This window comes from Lepidochelys kempii, chromosome 23 (genome assembly GCF_965140265.1).
Source record: "Lepidochelys kempii isolate rLepKem1 chromosome 23, rLepKem1.hap2, whole genome shotgun sequence".
NCBI classification, from domain to species: Eukaryota; Metazoa; Chordata; order Testudines; family Cheloniidae; genus Lepidochelys; species Lepidochelys kempii.
This window is the reverse complement of record NC_133278.1, coordinates 6,906,217-6,924,733: the sequence shown is the minus strand read 5'-3', so window position 1 is coordinate 6,924,733 and position 18,517 is coordinate 6,906,217. Positions and strand designations below refer to the sequence as shown.

Sequence of the window (18,517 nt, the reverse complement as noted above, 5' to 3'; positions counted from 1 at the left end):
AAAAAGTTTTTCCTGCTACCACTGAGAACAGTCTAGATCCATCCTCTTTGGAACCCCCTTTCAGGTAGTTGAAAGCAGCTATCAAATCCCACCTCATTCTTCCTTCCCGACCCCAATATGGCGATCAGCTAAACGCTGAGCATATGGGCAAGATTCACCAGCCAGATACCCAGGAAAGAATTTTCTGTAGTAACTCAGATCGCACCCCATCTAACATCCCATCACAGGCCATTGGGCCTATTTACCATGAATAGTTAACATGATTTTGGCAATTAATTGATCTTTATCCCATCATACCATCTCCTCCGTAAACTTATCAAGTCTAGTCTTAAAGCCAGATAGGTCTTTTGCCCCCACTGCTTCCCTTGGAAGGCTATTCCAGAACTTCACTCCTCTGATGGTTAGAAACCTTTGTCTAATTTCAAGTCTAAACTTCCCAATGACCAGTTTATATCCATTTGTTCTTGTGTCCACATTGGTACTGAGCTTAAAGAATTCCTCTCCCTCTCCGGTATTTATCCCTCTAATATATTTATAGAGAGCAATCATATCTCCCCTCAACCTTCTTTTGGTTAGGCTAAACAAGCCAAGCTCCTTGGGTCTCCTTTCATAAGACAGGTTTTCCATTCCTGGGATCATCCTACTAGCCCTTCTCTGTACCTGTTCCAGTTTGAATTCATCCTTCTTAAACATGGGAGACCAGAACTGCACACAGTATTCTAGATGAGGTCTCACCAGTGCCTCGTATAACGGTACTAACACCTCCTTATCTCTACTGGAAATACCGCGCCATAAAAAAAAAATTTGCTTGGAGTAGTGCCGTTAATATGTGGGAATAACTTGGTCTTTTCTTTTTTCTGATGTATATTACTCTTTACTTGTGTAATAGGTTGGCATATTGCCTAGAACTAATTTGGTTGATTATGAGAAACAAGATTGAAAACGTTTAATAAATTTAAAGAAAGAGAAGACCCTTCCGGTCAGCATTCCTAGTGTCACTTGGTTTTAAATGGGAGGGATCTGTATTTTTATTGAACGGAGCGAGAATGGCATTACTGTGCAGTAATTGGGCTCCACAGAGGGTATTTGGGTGAAGTTGTAGGGCTTGTGTTATATAGGAGGTCTGATGAGATGATGTAATGGTTGCTTCTGTCATTAAATGCCAGGAAACTCATAACCTTTTATTGCTTTGTCTCTTTGCACCAGTCTCTTTTTTTTTTATATAAATTAATACAAGAGGAGGGAAACAGCATTATGTTTGAGCACTTACTCCTAGTCCATCCCACGCTTCCTAATTTACGTGCCCCATTGATCCCAAATTTGGAGAGGTGACATAATGTTTGTTTCTTAATGAAAATTGATTAGTCTTAAGGTTGCTGATTAATGAGGTTAATCCTTGTTTGTTTTCAGAATTAAACTGTTCCAAGAATGAGAAGGAGCTGGAGGAATTGCTCCTAGAAGCAAGTCAAGAGACAGGGCAGGAGCCACTGTGACACTTTAGGTAAGGAAGCTTTGCTAGGTTTGAACGGTATTCCAGTCACTGGCGTAACAGAATCAAGGCAGAAGGAGACTAGAGTTTCTGAAAGCTGCTGCTGTTGCTGTGATGAAGGGAATGAAGATTTTTTTCCTCCACCATTTTTTCTACAACATCCTAGTTGCCAGAATAGCTCTGGGTGTGAGACAGGCTGGTGAATCTGTGCTATCTTCATTCAGACACAGTCAAGCATGTCTGTAATAAAAACAAATTCTAGACCTAGGTCAACCTGACTTCACACACCCAAAATATTTTCCCTATGCAAAAAATAGTATGTGATGATGTAATTGTATCAGAATGCATACGCATAAGGAGGTGACAGTGTTAGTGAAGCACAGGATTTCCTTGTGGTATTTCCGAACTTCTGAGGGCCTGACTTTACAACCCGAATATCGTGGTTTCAGTGCAGTTTTTTGTGTATAATTTATTTATATCAGTGGTTTTCAACTTCTTTCACCTGTGAACTCCTGAAAAATTTCAAATGCAGGTGTGGACCTTTTTGGAAATCTTAGATATAGTCTGCAGACCCCAGGTTGAAAACCACTGTTCTATGGCATTGACAACCTTTCATGGACCCCTTAGACATAGACTGAAGACCCCCAGGGGTCCGTGGACCACAGGTTGAAAACCACTGATTTTTAGAAACATATATATAATATATATATATATAGTATGTTACCATTATCATCCACTCATAAAACTTCTGTAGGTGGAGAAGCTATACAGATCTGTGTGATGCAGAGAGGATACATTACCGGATAGGTGCAGGCCCAAAGAGCTCTCCAATCTGAGTAAACAGTGGTACAGACTGAGTGGAACATCTGTTTCATCTTCATGAGGCTGTGGCCTATCCTGGTCTCGTTCACTGGCATTGTCCAGATGATATGATTTACCCTGGCTGAGCATTAGATCATCTAATCTCACCCCTGTATATCACAGGCCGTTAAATTTAACCCAGATATTTAGCTCAAAGTATTTCAGTCCTCAGGAGACTAAACTGATGTGTGCCACAGGAAGAGAGCAGAAATGATCAAGGTGCCACGAATGCCCGAGGCCCCTGCAATAGCAGGGAGTTGATTAGGTGAGATGTGGTCAGATGATCTCAGCAGGCAATCCACTGCAAAGAAAGGCGAAAAAACCCCAAGAGTCCTGCCAATCTGACCTGGGTCACAGTCTGTTGATCAGTATGACCCTGAGCATGTGAGCAAGGCACCCCAGCCAGGAATCTAGAAGAGAATTATCTGCACCGCCTCAGAGCACTGGTCCATCCCAGCTGGTGTCCCATCTCCAGCCATGGCCAATCTCTGATGTTTCAGAAGAAAGTGGGGAAAAACCCAGCAACCCCTACTGAGAATACATCTAGTCAACTGTGCATTATGGGGAAAAAATGGTGGAGGAATCACAGAAGTGTAGGCATGGAAAGAACCTCCAGATGTCCTCTAGTCCACCCATCTGTGCTGAGGCAAGACCAAGTAAACCTAAGCCATCCCCGACAGATGTTTTGTCTAACCTGTTCTTAAAAGCCTTCAATAACAGGGATTCCACAACCTCCCTTGGTAACCTATTCCAGAACTTCACTATTGTAACATATCTTAACATATATGAATACTGTTATCAGGTCTTACCTCAGCCTTCTTTTCTCTCGACTAAGCATGCCCAGTTCTTCGAGTGATTGTTCATGTCCATCCAATTTAGGTGTGTGCGCTTGCCACATGCACCAGTGCTGGAAGTTTTCCCCTCCGCGGTATCCGTAGGGGACCGGCTCTGGCGCCCCCTGGAGTGGCGTGCACATGCCACGGTATATAGGGCGCCGCCAGTTCCCCCCACCCACCATTCCTTCTTGCCGCCAGTGACCGTGCTGGAACTGTTGCTGCTTCAGTTAGCACTCTAGTTGCTCTTCGTTAGACTAGTTACCTTCTGTATTGTACTGTATATAGTTTTATAGTGGTGTTGATAAATCCCTTAGCTATAGTTAGAGACTTGGACTTTGCCCCAAGCTTTAAGCTCTGTGATCGCTGCAAGAGGCCCATGCCCTTTAGTGATCCACACAGCAGTTGTCTGCGTTGCCCGGGCAAAGGATACGTTAGTGAGAAGGCCAAAAGTTGCAAGTCCTTCAAGCCAAGGACTAAGAAGGAGCGCAGAATTCGTTTAAGACTGCTGCTTATGGAGTCGGTCCTCACTCCGGCACCAGAGCAACGCTCCGACTTAGCGCTGAGTACCGTGACCTCAGTGTGCAGCGCCCCACCAGGACCATCCACTAGCCGGCACCCATCCCCATCCATGGCTCCAACCAAGAAGGAGGGACGAGGCCAGTCTCCAACCTCCCACAAGGATAAGACTGGGTGTGAGCAAGGTCTCAGGTCAGGCAACTCTTCACCCATGTCAGGATCTGGGCCCAAGCTCCGGGGGAGCGATGTAGCCCAACATGCTCCCCACTGGCTACCCCGGATAATGGAAGAGACCTCTGTCAGCTTCAGGTGCTGTCCACGCCGGAGGCCCTGCATGTGGTGCAGGAGATCATGTCCCTCCTGGTGCCGCCCACACTGGCTCCAGCAGTTCCCCGGTCACAGGGTAAACCCACGTTCAGACCATTTCAGTTCTCACCTCAGCAGCACCGTTCCCCGTCGCAGGTGATGTCCTGCCAGTGCTCGCCGTCCCATAGCCACCACGCATCTGACTGGAATAGGCAGACACAGCGCAGCCCTATTCGGTCCCCGGACCTTGGGTACAGGCAGAGAGGCTCGAGGCGCAGCTTGCCGGCCACTGGGAGCAGACCTTTGGAGGCACCCTCCCCTCACCCCCAGCAGGAGTAGCAGTCCTGGCACCCGGTATCTCTGAGACCACAGTACCGCTCCAGGGATCCATTGAGAGATCAACGGTACTATTCTTCGGACTGTCACTGATCCCGTAGGAGGGCATCTCCGCATGCAGGTACTTCCCAGCACCAAGCCCGCTCCTGATCCTGGTACTGCTCCTCATGCGCGAGACGTAGATCTCCGGCTCCAAGCCTGGTCACCTGGGAGCAACCATTCAGGATCCAGCCCTGGTTCGGAGCAAGGTTCCCTGACGGTGGGACAAGCTCTGGTATTGGTGGTACGGGTTACATTGTCAGCATCAAAACCAGCCCCGTGGCCTCAGGCACAGTAGCTGATGCCGTGGTACCCACTGAACCTGTGGGGGTTCACACAACCCTCCCAGGCCGCCCGCTTGGTGTCCAGAGCCTCGGAGGAGAGACCAGCTGCCTCCCTCTCCCACCCTCCTCCGATGCACGAAGCCTCGGGCTCAAGGACCCCGCAAGTCCAAGAGGGAGCAGGGGAAGAAGTCCCTGGGCCACCAATGGTTGGGGAGGACCCTACGGTACTGGCATCTTTCTCGTCGTCGCCAGATGAGGCTATAGTGGAGCCCCCTCCCCCAGTTTCTCTGAATCTCGCTAATGTGCACCAGGAACTACTGAAAAGGGTCGCTGCCAACCTGGGTCTTCAGGCGGAAGAGCTAGAGGAGCCCTCGGACTCTCTCTTCGATGTCCTCTGCTCCATGGCACTGGCCAGGGTGGCTCTGCCCCTTCATGATGAGGTCTCTAAGATCACTAATGCCCTGTGGCAAACTCCTTCCTCCCTGCCCCCCATCTCCAAGAGGGCTGAGCGCAAGTACTTTGTGCCATCCAAAGGCCACAAGTACTTGTACACCCACCCTGCTCCCAAATCTCTAGTGGTAGAAGTGGTTAACCACAGGGAGCGACAGGGTCAACCCAGGGCTACCCCTAAGAACAGACTCCAAGAAACTAGACTTGTTTGAGCGTAAGGTTTATCCATCTTCTAGCCTCTAGTTGAGGGTGGCGCTGCAAACTGAGGTCACGGTACTCAGCACAGAGTCGGAGCGTTGCTCTGGTGCCGGAGTGAGGACCGACTCCATAAGCAGCACTCTTAAACATCAGGCCATCCTAGGATGCTATGATTTTAACATGTGGCAAGCCATGGGCAAGTTCGAGGGCTCTCTTCTTGAGGCTTCTAGGAAGGCATTCCGGGGCTACTATGGAGGAAGGCACAACTGCAGCCAGGGCGACGCGCCAGGTGGTGGTGGATGTGGCGGACGCTGCCTCCCGAACCATGGCCTTGGCAGTCACCATGCGCTGGGCATCCTGGCTGCTACTCTCTGACTTGTCCACAGAGCAGTTGATGCAAGACCTTCCCTTCGATGGGCAAGCCCTGTTTGCAGAACAGATGGACAATAAGCTCCATGGCCTAAAGCGTTTTAAGCTGCAGCAGCCTCAGGGCCAGGGGAGCCACCCTCACCAGGCGCCTCCCCATAAGAAATCCTGAAACTACAAGTGTCATCCTAGAGAACAGCCTTTGCAGGCCTCTCAGTCAAGCTCTACCCACAATAAGCAGGCGGGCAAGTGCTCGTTTTGAGGGTACGCCCAAGGGCAACATACCGGACTGTTCCCAGGATCCTCCTTCCCTTATTTTGGCCAACCGCCTTTCTCCTTTCCTCCCTGCTTGGGCATCTATAACATCGGACTGATGGGTCCTCAGTTCGGTGGCGCAGGGTTACACCCTTCAGTTGCTTTCTCCCCCTCCTTCCCACCCACCCCACCCCCGTCTCTCTTCAGGGACCCCTCTCACGAGAGTCTCCTCAAGCAGGAGGTAGAGGGGTTACTGCAGCTAGGTACGGTGGAGATCATTCCTCCAGAGTTTAGGAACAAAGTGTTCTATTCCTGCTACTTTTTAGTCCCGAAGGCCAAGGGTGTTCTATGACCTATCCTGAACCTGCGAGACCGGAACCACTTCCTAGCAAAACTAATGTTCCGCATGGTCTCCCTGGCCTCCATCATCCCCTCCCTGGATCTGGGAGACTGATATGTCACCCTCGATCTGAAAGATGCATACTTTCACATCGCCATCTTCGAGGGAAACAGATGCTTCCTCCAGTTTATGGTAGGTCCCAACCACTATCTATTTGTCCCATCTGGCCTAGCGACAGCACCACGGGTATTTACCAAGTGCATGTCGATGGTGGCTGCCTACCTTAGACGTTGGGGTGTCCAGATCTACCCATACCTCGACGATGGGCTAGTTAATGGCAGAGCCAGATCCAAAGGGATGTCGCAATGCTGTTAGCCACCAGCCGTCGCCTCAGCCTGTTGGTGAATGACAAAAAATCCATGTTAGTTCTGGTACAGAGGATAGAGTTCATTGGAACGGTGCTCGACTCTACCTGCGCCAGGGTGTTCCTTCCACTGGCGAGATTCAGGGCATTGATGGACTTCATCGCAGAAGTCTCTGTATTTCCCCTAACCACAGTCAGGGTTTGCCTGCGCCTACTAGGTCACATGGCAGTATATACATATGTGGTGTGCCATGCCAGGCTCCGGATGCGACCCCTGCAGCAGTGGTTGGTTAGGGTCTACTCCCAGTCCAGGGACCACCTGGAGAAGGTCGTCACCATCCCCACGACGGTACTTACCTCGCTGTGATGGTGGACCAATCTTGGGAAAGTCCTGGAAGGAGTTCCCTTCATCAGAACTCCTCGCTTAGTCGAATTGGTTTCGAACGCCTTGGACCTTGGCTGGGGGGTGCACCTTGGCACCCTCCAGACCCAAGGTATAGGGTTCCCCTAGGAACTGATGCCACACATAAAAGTCAAAGAGCTCAGGGCAGTGCGCAGAGCATGTGCAGTCTTCCTACCACACCTGGCGGGCAGGGTGGTCAGAGTCCTCACGGACAACACAACCTCGATGTTTTACATCAACAGGCAAGGCAGAGCACAATCCTCGGCCCTCTGCCAAGAGGCACTCTGTCTCTGGGACTTCTGCATCGACCACAGAATTCATCTAAAGCATGTCACCTTTCGGGTGCCAGGAACATGCTAGCAGATCACCTAAGCAGGGACTTCTTCTCTCACTGCGAGTGGGTGCTCCACCCAGATGTAGCCGGCATGATCTTCCAGAGGTGGGAAGCTCCCCAAGTGGATTTGTTCGCTACCGGGCAGAACAGGAGGTGCCATAGGTTTTGCTCCAGAAGGGGGTCTGGGCAAAGGCTCCCTCTCTGATGCCTTCCTCCTGCTGTATGCATTCCCTTCAATTCTGCTCATCAGCAAGGTCCTAGCGAAAATCAAGAAGGACAAGGCACAGGTTATCATGATCGCCCCAGCGTGGCCTCGCCAGCACTGGTTCGGGATGCTATCAAGCTTTTCAGCGATTCCTCCCGGCCCCTGCTGAACCGACTGGACCTGTTGTCACAGGATCACAGCCAAATCCTGCACCCCAACCTCGCATCCCTCCACCTTACAGTATGGATGCTGTGTGGCTGAACCCAGATGAATGGGCCTGTTCGGAAGGGATCCAGCGGCCGAATGGGGCATCTCCCCTTCGCATTCTTCGGTGCAGTCGATCGTGGACTACCTGCTTCATTTAAGGAACCAGAGCCTGGGGCACTCCTCTATTGTGGTGCATCTGGCGGCCATTTCAGCCTTTCATCCGCCAATCCAGGGGCCAATCCAGGCTGTGTTCTCCCACGACATGATGGTCAGGTTCCTTAGAGGCCTCGAGAGACTCTTTCCTCAAGTCCGGTCCCCAGCCCCTCAGTGGGATCTCAGCTTGGTTCTGTCCAGGCTCTCAGGCTCACCGCTTGAGTCTTTGGCTTCGTGCTCCCTGTCTCACCTATCGTGGAAGGTAGCTTTCCTGGTGGTGGGGGTGATGTCGATCAGGCGAGTCTCGAAGCTGCGAGTTCTGACCTCAGAACCACCGCACACAGCCTTCTATAAGGACAAGGTCCAGCTCCAGCCCCACCCAGCCTTCCTTCCCAGGTGGTGTCCACTTTCCACATGAGCCAGGACATCTTCCTTCCGGTTTTCTGCCCTAAGTCCCATGAGGCTAGTGAAGAGAGGTGCCTTCATACTTTGGATGTAAGAAGGGCTCTGGCTTTCTACCTCGATCAGACAAAGCCTTTCCGTAAGTTGACTCAGCTTTTCTTCTCTACAGCTGATAGGATGAAGGCCCTCCTAGTGTCCACACGGAGGATTTCTAACGGATCACCTCTTGCATTCGGATCTGCTTCGAGGTGGCAGGAGTCCCTCCACCACCAATCATCAGAGTCCAGTGTACCAGAGCACAGGCATCTTTGGCAGCTTTCTTGACACACTTCCCGATCCAGGACATCTGTTGAGCCATGACGTGGTCCTTGGTGCACACATTTATGGACCACTACGCCATCGCTCAGCAGGCCAGGGACAACGCTGGGTTCAGCAGAGCCGTGTTGCAGTCTACACGTCCGTGAACTCCTACCCACCTCCGAGGGGTACTGCTTGGGAGTCACCTAAGATTGAATGGACATGAGCAATCACGCAAAGAAGAAAAGACGGTTACCTTTTCCGTAACTGGTGTTCTTTGAGATGTGTTGCTCATGTCCATTCCACATCCCGCCCTCCTTCCCCACTGTCGGAATTTCTGGCAAGAAGGAACTGAGGGTGGGGGGAGCTGGTGGCCCCTATATACTGCGGCATGTGCGCACCACTCTAGAGGCTGCCAGAGCCAGTCCCCTACGGCTACTGCTGTGGGAAAAACTTCCGGCACCGGTGCATGTGGCGAGCGCACCCATGCCTAAGGAGAATGGACATGAGCAACACGTTTCGAAGAACACCAGTTACAGAAAAGGTAACGGTCTGTCTTTTTTTTTTTTTAATAAACTTTCCTCAGTGGTCAGGCTTTCTAAACCTTTTATCATTTTTGTTGCTCTCTTCTGGACTCTCTCTTAGTGTGTTGCCCAAACCTGGACACTGTACTCCTGCTGAGGTCTCACCAGGTAGAGTGGGACAGTTACCTCCAATGTCTTATATCAGACATTCCCGTTAATACACCCCAAACTGATAATAGCCTTTTTTGCAATTCGATCACATTGTTAGCTCTTGTTCAATTTGTGACCTACTATAACCCCCAGATCCTACGTACCCCTAGTATGACCATCTAAAGCTATTTATTTCCCATTTTGTAGTTGTGCATTTTTTTCCTTCCTAAGCATTTTACTTTGCGCTTATTTTTATGGAATTTCATCTTGTTGATTTCAGACCAATTCTCTAATTTGTTTGTCACTTTGAATTCTAATCCTGTCCTCCAAAGTGTTTCCAAACCCCTTCCAGCTTGCTGTCATCATTAGATTTTATAAGCATGCTCTCCACTCCATTAGCCAAGTCATTAATGAAAATGCTGAATAGTATCTGACCTAAGATAGACCCTCTGGGGGCAGAACATCACTAGATATGTCCTCGCACTTTGGCGGTGAACTACTCTTTGATTATGGTCTTTACACCACCTTTTAGTAATTTCATCTGGACCACATTTCCCTAGGTTGCTTATGAGAATGTCATATGGCACTGTATCAAAAGCTTTACTTAAAATTAAATTATGTCATTTATGTCATGCTTCCCACCTATCCACTAGACTATTAACCTTGTCAAAGGAGGAAATCAGGTTGATCTGGCATGATTTGTTCTTGACAAATCCATGTTGGCTATTACTTATCACCCGATTATCCTCTAGTTGCTTATAAATTGATTAATAATGTGTCTCCATATCTTTTCGGGTATCAAAGCTAGGCTGACAGGTCTGTAGTCATTCCTTTTTTAAAGATAGGTACTGACCTCTCACGTCGTCCTCACCCTGAATGGGCAGCCAGGGTGGTTATCGCACTCCCAGAGCTACTGAGCCCTTTCAGTGCTCTCTTTATGGTAGTGGGACCACTGGACTCTAATCCACCTGACATTAAGATGGTGTCACGGATCCACAGGATCTGTGCTGTGCCCAAACTTTTAAACAGAACTGGTGGTTCTTCAGTGTGCCAGACCCACAAGGGGTCCCAATCTTCCTTAAGGGCAGGCCACATGGCCCCATGCCTCTGAGACTGTCTCTGGGCTCCAGCTCCTCACCTTGAGTTCTGCCCAGCAAGTTCCACTGTGGTAGTCTCCTATTCTGAGACTTGTGCCCTCTTCTGGGACCAGTACACCTCAGCAGGATTTGCAGGGACACCAGGCAGCCTTTTCAAAACAGAGTGGGGTTTATTAGTCAACTGCCATACAGCGTCGGAAAGTCCTTAAGTTAGTAGAGAGAAGTACAAGCTAAGACAGAGTTCATACTGAGTTCATACAGAGTTCATACTAACGACACAGCTCTATCCAGCCAAGCTGCTCTAGAATCCATTTTGACTCACTCTTTCTGTCTGTCAGTCCCAGGGGAGAGCTCTGTGTCCTTCCAAAGGCCAGTTCTTAACACAGCCACCTGACACCTTTTGGTCCATTGTCCTCCTCCTGCAGGATCCCTACTGAGTTCAAAGGTCTGCCTGCTGGAGTTTCCCATTGTTAGGTATCAGTTATTCAGTCTTTAGGGTTCAGTTGTCTTTCCTTTGATATGGGTTGGTTTCAGCCAGTCCTTAGCAACCCATTCATATTGCCCCAGATAGTTACTTGACACAAGCACCTCATGTCTCCTCTTCTACCTCAGGAACATTTTAATCCTTCTGCACTCACTGGGTAGCAATTCAAGTATGTCACTTCCCGCCTGAGAGAGTAGGTGAGTGGAAATAATATCTTTTATTGGTCCAATAAATATTACCTCACCCACCTTGTCTCTCGACTATCCTGGGACCAACACAGCTACAAGTACACTGCATACGTCCAAGCATATCGATTCCTAATATTATTACAGACGATTTCCACTTTGTCACAGATGGGCCTTGGAAGGACCCAGCTAGGGTGACCAGATGTCCCGATTTTATATTTTGAGTCTTTTTCTTATATAGACTCCTATTACACCCCCACCCTCTGTCCTGATTTTTCACACTTGCTGTCTGGTCACCCTAGGCCCAGCAATCTAGACCTTTTTGTTGGGCTCCCCCAGTTGTTCGATCCAGGTTGTGATGTTCTGAAGGACTCAATGTGCTATACATCTGCATCAAAGGTTTTATTAAAAAGGAAGTGTAGTTTAAACCCTGGTGGTTAGGAGCATATGCCATTCCTGTGTGATTTGTCATATACTGCAGATTGAGACATCACCAGAGGTGTTGCTTTAGAATATTACGCATGTGCTGTACACGGAGGTCACAAATAATGCATTTTAATAGCAGTTGCCCTTAAAAACTTTTCAGGAGGTTTTGTTACTAAATAAGATTATTAGGGTAACTGCCATACTCTATAGGGGTTTCCTATATTAAGTGGAAGAAATACTGCAAACACTGAGATTTGGTTTATCTAGGTAACTAATGATGATTAGTATAGTAACTCCTTGCTTAACATTGTAGTTATGTTCCTGAAAATTCTACTTCAAGCGAAATGATGTTAAGCAAATCCAATTTCCCCATAAGAATTAATGTAAATAGGGTTCCAGGGAAATTTTTTTCGCTACACAAAAGACTACGCACACACATACATATACACAGTATAAGGTTTAAACAAACAATTCTGTACACAGCAATGATGATTGTGAAGCTCGGTTGAGGTGGTGAAGTCAGAGGGAGGAAGAGGGTGGGATATTTCCAAGGGAATGCCTTACTGCTAAACGATGAACTAGCGCTCCACTGAGCCCTCCAGGGTTAACACATTATTGTTAATGTAGCCTCACGCTCTACAAGGCAGCAGGAATGGAGGAAGGGGAGACAGCATGGCAGAGAGAGACAGAGACAGACACCCTGTGTGAGAGAGAGAGATGCGCATTGTCCCTTTAAGTACACTGACCCCACTCTAAGTACAGTGCCCTTTTAAGTAGATCAACAAGTTGTGACAGCAGCTGCTGCCAGCAAGCTTCCTCTGTCCTGAGCCCTGTTGTCTCTTCCTCCCCTCTCCTCACCCCCCCGCGCTCTATGGAGATGGAATAAAGAAGTGGGGAGCAGGGGGGAAGGGGGCACCCTGACATTAGCACCCTTCCCTCCCCCCTCCCGCACAGCAAGCAGGAGGATCCCAGGAGCAGCTCCCAGACAGAGGGCAGGAGCAACATAGAGCAGTGGGGGGAGGGACAGCTGAACTGCCCAGCAGTTGTGAACAGGGAACTTAGGGGAGCAGGGAGCTGATGGGGGGGCTGCCGGTCCACCCTGGTTCCAAGCCCCCACCAGCTAGCTCCAAGGGGCTGCTCTTTCTGCAAGCAGTAGACAAAGCAGGCAGCTGCCAAACAACGTTATAAGGGAGCCTTGCGCAACTTTAAACAGAGCATGTTCTCTAATTGATCAGCAACAAAACAACGTTAACCAGGACAATGTTAAGTGAGGAGTTACACAGATGTAAAAATACAATACAGTGTTATGTTTTCTTAAGAGCTGTGCTCCAAGTTAGTGTGTGTATCTGAATTTAAATAAAATTGTAAAGGGAAATGTAGGGTACCTAGCTGGATGTCAGTTGTTGTTGAAATAGATCTTGAGAGCAGGTATTACTAAACTCCTGTAGTAGATGATGTAGCCTTAGGCAAAGAGGCTGGGAGCTATTCCAACTCCATTCTGTGGTTTTATATAAGTTAGGGTAAAATAACATATGGAATATATTTATAAGGAAAATAAATCCTCCTGTCTCAGGACACAAGCCAGCCACTGACTGCTGGGGTTAGCAGCACGCTGCCTCTATAGGGCTGGCTAGTCGATAGCTTTGGGTGATGGAGATTTTTGCAGCTTCCTCAAGAGCATCTGGTACTGAGCACTGTACAAGAGAGGCCACAAGACTTCTGATCCTGTCTGGCAATTCCTATGATGTCTGACTTTGTGTTTGTTCTTTCTCACAGTTCCTCTGGGTCGATCTACATTGAGCTGAGGCTGTCTTGGGAAATGCCTGTGTAGCTTTATTCCCTTCCCACTCCACATGATTCAGAAGAACTTGGTCTGCAGTACAGAGGTTGTTTTTTTTTTTTCAAAACAATGTGATATTTCCTGCCCTAGACACTTTTTCCCACATTCTTGACTCTGCCCTACAAGGAAGGACTCTGATATTTTCAAGATGATTCAGGAAGGGAAGGAGAACAGATTGAAAATCTTACCAAAAGAGTGATTTCCCTACCTGATTCCAAGGTGAGCTCTGACACCTGATGGAAATGGCACTATTTTCTGACCTTCTGTAGACACTAACTGATGCATTTACATTTTTCTTTCTATGTTTCTCTGGAATTACCACTGTTACTGAGTAATTTGTAAGGAGAAGATATCCTCAATCCTGGAGAATGGGCATTGGACTATTCTATTGGACTATTCATTGGAATATTCTCCAATTCAAATGGGAGATTAAAAACCCAGAATCTCATGGTTCAGGCCTGGATTTGCTTTCCACACACTACAAGTGTCCAAGGTCTCTGAAGGCTAGTTTAAGAAAACTGTTTTCTAACCTGGAAACCTGCTAGCAGAATGGTTGCACATGATTGTGTCCCTGGGAAGAGTGGCACTGACAAGCTGTAGTCACCTGTTGAAAAACTTGTATCGCCAGACAAGCTGTCCAGGACAGGCTGCATCCACAGCCACAATGGTTATTTATTTTAAATTCCTTTTTTAGGTATATATTTATCATGAGCTTCAAAGTACTGAACAGGATTTAACTTAGAAAACAATGTAGAATTACTTTTAGTCTAACCTGCAACCTTTTTGGAACTTTACTCCTGGTTTGCAGAACTCTGCCAAAAAGCACCATCAGAAATACCTTCCCGTACAAACCCTATACAGAACACCACAATGACATAACTAGCTAGTGTGCTTGTGTGCACACAAACATGTTTGTGAGATCCACATTTCAGGGGGCTCCCTGCCTGTGATGCATTCAAGAGGCTAATGCCCTTGAGGCTCAGGTGAAATTCCTTACATTGTTGTGTGTCTTTTGGGGGAGAAGGAACCATCATGGCTGAGTCTATTCTAGTTTCCTAACTTTATAAGCTTAAAAGAGAAGGACAAATTACCCCCTTTAGCAAGGTTTTCTCAAAGCCATATAGTATGGAACTGACAGTGTGAGAAAGAGGGTGGGATGGGGCTGACTCAGTCATCTCCATTTGGGGATTCATCTAGCAATCTAATACTGAGCCAGAGGCAAATATACAGTAGAAGTAGTTGGATCCTCTACATTTTATTATATTAAAGGAAGTCTAGGATCACCTGGTTTGTTTAAGTTACTGCCCTCTTTCTGTTTTGAATTTTCCAACTCCTTTGTATTTGGCTGAGGAAAGATTCAGGGGACATGTTACACCATTAAAAGATGAACAGGAATTTGACTTTTCATGAATGTGTAAGTAGCTTTCATTTAGCTGGTCAGTGGGCCTTTTGATTCAGTGTAAAATCTTGCTTTAGAGAATATTTGTCCCTTTTACCAAAGGTTTTTTGGAATGAATTTTCAGTTCTGCAGTGGAACATGCTCCATTCTATAAATTGCGCTTAATACAGAGATTCCCAGAGGCTGTCACACCTTTGATAGGATGAATATACCATTAGAGGTGCTTTTCCTTTACTCTTCTTGCCAAGGGAAGGAATCTGGTTGCTCTGGAAAAGGTGTTCAATTTTCTCAGGGAGGGTTCTCTCTCAATGTCCCAGGGCTTGCGAGATTCTGCTGGCCGAGCACTCTGGTATAGAGAGTGTGGAATGGGTCATTGTTTTAGTCTGCAAAGTCTCACTGCAACATACCACACCCTGCACAAAGCATGACACCCAAAGAGGCCATTATTCTGAAGCCACTATTACAATGAAAGCCAGAATTGCCAGAGTGCAAATCACCTCACTGATAATCCAGATGAATGGAATGCCTGCCCCTGTACCCACAGCCAGAGAGAGGAGCTGGCCTGTTAGGGAGGAACCAGCAGTTCCAAGGCAGCATTGAGGTGTTGGGCAGAAGGCTTCAATATAGCACATGCAAGAGGAACAATCAAGGAAGGGAAACAAAGTTATGCAGCAAACCTTTTTTTGATCATGTAGCAAGGCCTGTTAGGGTAAATGATATGGGTCATAAGAGATTGAGCCATCTATATCCTTGAGTTGGAGAGGAAGGAAGACTCGGTAGGTTAAATTAGGTCTTGAATTACCATTTGGCTCAAATCCACGAGGAATGGCAGACACACACACCTTCCCACCCGCCCCAAAAAATTGCTATCGGAAGATAAATATTCCTGTATATGTGGATTACTGCTCTGCTGTGAAGAGAAATCTCGGAAGGAAACTATGGTACTAATCTGTAATTTAACAAATTTATTGTATAAACTAACCAGAGAAACAGCCTAGAGAGGGGGCTGTTGGGTAGAACTTAAGCTTTTTTTTTTTTTTTTTTTTTTTTCTCCTTAAGTGCAATAAATCTATCAGGGAGCTGTGAGGGCACTTCGCTGCATGGGAATCAAGGCTGGAGATGCAGAAATTTTAGCTCTTCATGCACTGAAACTGAATCACATTAGGAATTTGCTGCATTAACACTACATACAAAGGATGGTGATTTATTTGCTAATGTTTGTCATTTCTTTCTGTTGTGTATTTTTGTTAACACTGTTTTCTATTAAATGAAAACTGCATTTGTCACTGACTCCTCCTGTCTGTTTGGTACCTACAAATGACACTTGTTTGGTCCACGGCAAAGAAGAGACTGTGAGATTTCAATAGATCTGAAGCAATTCCCTTTCCAAAGGAGCTCTGCAGAGCTAGTGCTGCTATCCACTACCCCAGCGAAAAGAGCTGTTAAGAAAACCAGACGGTGGTTTGAAGTTCTGCATCATACCTATTGGTGTGAGCTTGATAGGGAAGTCTCAGTCCAGTGGCTCAGCCGCTGAAATGCTTGTCTCCTCTCCCAGATATTCCTGTTCAGAATCTACTTGCCCTTCTGCTTTTCTCTTTGATGTGTAAAATACCTCTCAGGCAAACCCCTGTAGAGCTACATGAGGATCTTCAGTAGGACTGTCAGCAGCCCTTATTAAAGCACAGAAATCTAGATTCAGTAGTTAAGAATAAGGATCTGAGTTGAACCCTCTGCTCAGCCTTCCGGCAGGTGTTTTCACTGCCGTGTTTCCTGAAGCAGAGCAGAACCCACTCTGGCACATCAGACGGTCTAACTGCCCTTGGTTGCGGTGTGTGCATCTTCTGTTAATGTTACTCGATATGCACTGAAATGAGGCCATGACATGTCAGTCATACTGTAGGCACCATATTAGAAACCTTTGGCAGGTGTCTTACAGAGCATGTGCAGCAGCTGCTTTTCAAAACTTCACTGTCCCCCTGAGACTCTTTAAAATGGCAAAAGCATCTGGTCTGGTATCCTATTTCTGAAATGGCCACGATGCGTATTGCAAGGCAGTCTGTGGCAGTGGGAAAACTGGCTTGTGTGTTCTTGGACCTTGTGTGATGTGATGTTTTAAACTCCCAGATAGGGGAACGCTGACCAGATTGTCGATGCTGAAACTGAACATCCCTGGAACTTTGGATAGAGCAGGGATCTCACTAGCTTCGCGATGCTTCCCTCAGAAGCTGAATTTTCAGATGTGGGGGGCCTAAAGTTAAGCACCTGAATCCATGCTGGGAACCTAATGTAAACATGGTCAGATTAGCTTCTATTGACTTGAGAGAAGTTGAGGGTGTGTAGGCCCTCTGAAAAGCAGGGCACTCTTACTTAGTTGCTTCACTTAAGACACCTTGGTCTGAAAATACTGGACATTGAGCCCAGTCCTGAAAGGCATTGAATGTCTCCTGCAAGGTTCATAGAATCCCTGATCTCCCCTTGAAGTCTGGAATTAAGTGGGCCCAGCACCATCCAGGGTCATCCCCTACTAGATCCTTCCCATATCTCATCAAACTCTTCTACTCCTGCTGCTTGTCAATGTGGAAAGTAGAGATCTTTCTGAAAGACACCTTGATTTTAAATTGAAAGCACTTCATCAAAAGAACAAATCCAGTGGGGCATCAAGAGCTACCATGTTTGAATGGGGCCTGTGTCTCAGACTTCCATCAGATTGACACATTTCTGCCCTTTCAATCAGAGTCTGAAAATGAGAGCAGGAAAATAAATGGACTTATCTGAGCCTGCCAGGGTGCGCTGTGCCATGGACAAATAGACTATTACACAGAACCTTTTCCCCAGGGTAAAAAGTAACACTGCTCTAAAAGGGAGAGGGGCCACAGCCTGTATCAGCAGTCCTGATAATGCAACAAAGAAATTGCCCCCACTGAACCTTCTATCTTTTATAACTAAGCAAATAGAGAGAATCCATGACACACAACTTTCAGCTAACCAGGTACTCTTCTTCTGTGCTTAGAACTCCGACAGAATGGGAGTGTTACCTCTGCCCAGAGCCTGGTGGCAAAGAGACTTGCTCCTGATCACCTCCTTTCTCACTGACCAGTTGCCTCACGTGGATGGTTTTTAGGTACCAAAAGACTTGGAAAGACCATGTAACCTGCCTTTAACTGAATGTTGACATCTCCTGTAAACCAGCACTTGGGTATTAAAGAGTTAATATATTTCATTTCAGTTTTATTAGAAAGGCTGGTATCAGGCCAGTACTTGCTTTGTTATCAAACCCTAGAGAACTATGATGTGTTTTACCGCATTTATGGATTTCTTGTAATACTCTTGGTTGAAATAAAGGGTTTCCTAATTTAGTCTGGGATTGTCTATGGTAAATTCCCTTCCCATTTTCAAAAAGGACCACTTTGCAGGTTGACTGGCCCAGACTTCTAATGTCCTCTCTCTTTCCTTTCCTCTCTTCACCCACCTCTGCGTGAGAGTTCTCATGGTGCCTGCAGCTGGGGAGCCCCCCGCCCCTGGAAAGGAAGAAGATAAGGAAATGGGTGAGAATCCCACTGCCCAGAGGTTATTGACACAGAGGGCAAGTCCTTCAAAAGCAAGGGAGATGGGCTTACTAGTGCCCTTTGAGGGGGTGGACCAACATGCAGCCTTGGGGGGGATATTGATACAACTGCCGTGGCCCTCCCCCGCCAGAGCGCCAAACACTTCCTAAAGGTGAGGCTGTATCATCACCCCTGTTTTACAACAGACAGGGACTGGCTTCCCCAA

At 47.3% G+C, this 18,517-nt stretch overlaps 1 protein-coding gene across 1 annotated transcript in view; it reads left to right on the top strand.

The window, feature by feature from the left end:
- PPP1R37 (protein phosphatase 1 regulatory subunit 37) overlaps positions 1–18,102 on the top strand; it is a 171,211-nt gene extending 153,109 nt beyond the window's left edge. Inside the window, exons 12-13 of the mRNA XM_073321861.1 lie at positions 1,411–1,501; positions 13,284–18,102. Coding sequence (XP_073177962.1) covers positions 1,411–1,493 — 83 coding nt within the window. The 3' untranslated portion in view covers positions 1,494–1,501; positions 13,284–18,102. The remainder of the gene's footprint in view (positions 1–1,410; positions 1,502–13,283) is intronic.
- The last annotated feature ends 415 nt before the right edge of the window (positions 18,103–18,517 follow it).